This window comes from Diaphorina citri, unplaced genomic scaffold (assembly GCF_000475195.1).
Source record: "Diaphorina citri unplaced genomic scaffold, Diaci psyllid genome assembly version 1.1 scaffold11212, whole genome shotgun sequence".
Taxonomy (NCBI): domain Eukaryota; kingdom Metazoa; phylum Arthropoda; class Insecta; order Hemiptera; family Psyllidae; genus Diaphorina; species Diaphorina citri.
In genome coordinates, this window is record NW_007388584.1 from 1 (window position 1) to 1,709 (window position 1,709).

General features: G+C 35.5%; 1 protein-coding gene across 1 annotated transcript; it reads left to right on the forward strand.

Annotated features, from left to right (window-relative positions):
- Positions 1-491: 491 nt before the first annotated feature.
- LOC103522782 lies at positions 492-1,612 on the forward strand. The gene is made up of 3 exons (XM_008487875.2): positions 492-623; positions 872-1,080; positions 1,344-1,612. The coding sequence occupies exons 1-3, from the start codon at positions 516-518 to the stop codon at positions 1,465-1,467; spliced, it is 441 nt and encodes a 146-aa protein (XP_008486097.1). The 5' UTR covers positions 492-515; the 3' UTR covers positions 1,468-1,612.
- The last annotated feature ends 97 nt before the right edge of the window (positions 1,613-1,709 follow it).

The following is a 1,709-nucleotide window of genomic DNA, read 5'->3' on the forward strand; positions in this document are numbered from 1 at the left end:
GGAACGATACCTTGCCAAGCAAGCATTGCAAGATTCGGAAACCATGATGAACGTAAGTGACTGTGCTCCGCACACAAATATTTCATAAGAAAATGCCACCATTTAAAAGTTAGGTATATCATTTATTAAGACTCTTTATTGGTTTTAATTTATTGTACACAAATACAAGAAATTACAAACAAAAGGCAAAATTATTGCCTGGGGCAATCTCTACCATTCAACCCTGTTCCTGAAAAATAGTATTTAGTTCGTAAAAAACACTGACTTTTTTACATCCATCATTTCCAAGCACTTTTCATATTTCCAGGTTGCAACAGGCTTGGTAGAGCTTCCAACCAAATATTCACGCATGGTGTTAGACTTGACTGCAGAGTTGGGCGGAGTGCACCTAAAAATAAAGGATTTCTTATAAGTTAGTCATTTAAAACAGCATAATATCTACCTATTGAGTATTAAATACTGATTGAATCATTGAATGTTTCTCATTGCAGCATGTCGTGTTTGGGATTTGTCGCATGATCGACATTTTGGTCCCCGATATTCCCGAAGGACTCGAGTTTAAAATCAAAAGGGAACGATACCTTGCCAAGCAAGCATTGCAAGATTCGGAAACCATGATGAACGTAAGTGACTGTGCTCCGCACACAAAATATTTCATAAGAAAATACCACCATTTAAAAGATAGGTATATCATTTATTCTATTGGTTTTAATTCGTTGTACACAAATACAAGAAATTACAAACAAAGGGCAAAATTATTGCCTGGGACAATCTCTACCATTCAACCCTGTTCCTGAAAAATAGTATTTAGTTCGTAAAAAACACTGAATTTTATACATCCATCATTTCCAAGCACTTTTTATATTTCCAGGTTGCAACAGGCTTGGTAGAGCTTCCAACCAAATATTCACGCATGGTGTTAGACTTGACTGCAGAGTTGGGCGGAGTGACCACACCGCGGACAAATATATCCGAGTCTTCTCAACCAAACCGCAACAGCAAGAAGCTCCTATCTAGACAGAGTGAGTCGACTGCTTCTACAACATCTTTAACGACCGTCATTACTGAAGTGAAGCCCATCTTAAAATCAAGAAAGTCGGCTACTTGTATTGACCTAACCAGCACAGAAGACGAAAATGACGAAAACCATCTCAGAAAGAACACGATGAAACAGAGGTCTAAAAGTGAACATGGCTCTTCTTGATAATGATACGACATTGAAATTCAAAAGCTTCTTTTCATATTTATGTTTTTATTTACTGTAAAGTTTTCAAATCATGTCATCTATGCTGGTTGTAAAGTTAAGATCAATTTGACAATTTTCGAATGCATGTATGACCCATCTTGAAATCAAGAAAGTCGGCTACTTGTATTGACCTAACTAGCACAGAAGACGAAAATGACGAAAACCATCTTAGAAAGAATACGATGAAACAGAGGTCTAAAAGTGAACATGGCTCTTCTTGATAATATCTACCTATTGAGTATTAAATACTGATTGAAAAATCATGCTGGTTGTAAAGTTAAGATCAATTTGACAATTTTCGATTGTATGTATGCAGTATAAAATAAAGAATAAAATCGTACGAAAAATATTTCATCAAGATGGTCAGATACAAATGTTTTCACTTACTTATCTAAAATTTGATTTTTTTAGGGCCACCTACAAATCTCGAAAGAAAAAAAATACCTACAGAAGGTTATGGTAC

Bases quoted from the DNA above. Each gene is read 5' to 3' on its own strand.
- LOC103522782 (XM_008487875.2), top strand. From the start codon at position 516: ATGATCGACATTTTGGTCCCCGATATTCCCGAAGGACTCGAGTTTAAA. The intron at 624-871 runs GTAAGTGACTGT...TTATATTTCCAG, and splicing joins ATTCGGAAACCATGATGAAC to GTTGCAACAGGCTTGGTAGA. The intron at 1,081-1,343 runs CTTAAAATCAAG...TGTATGACCCAT, and splicing joins ATTACTGAAGTGAAGCCCAT to CTTGAAATCAAGAAAGTCGG.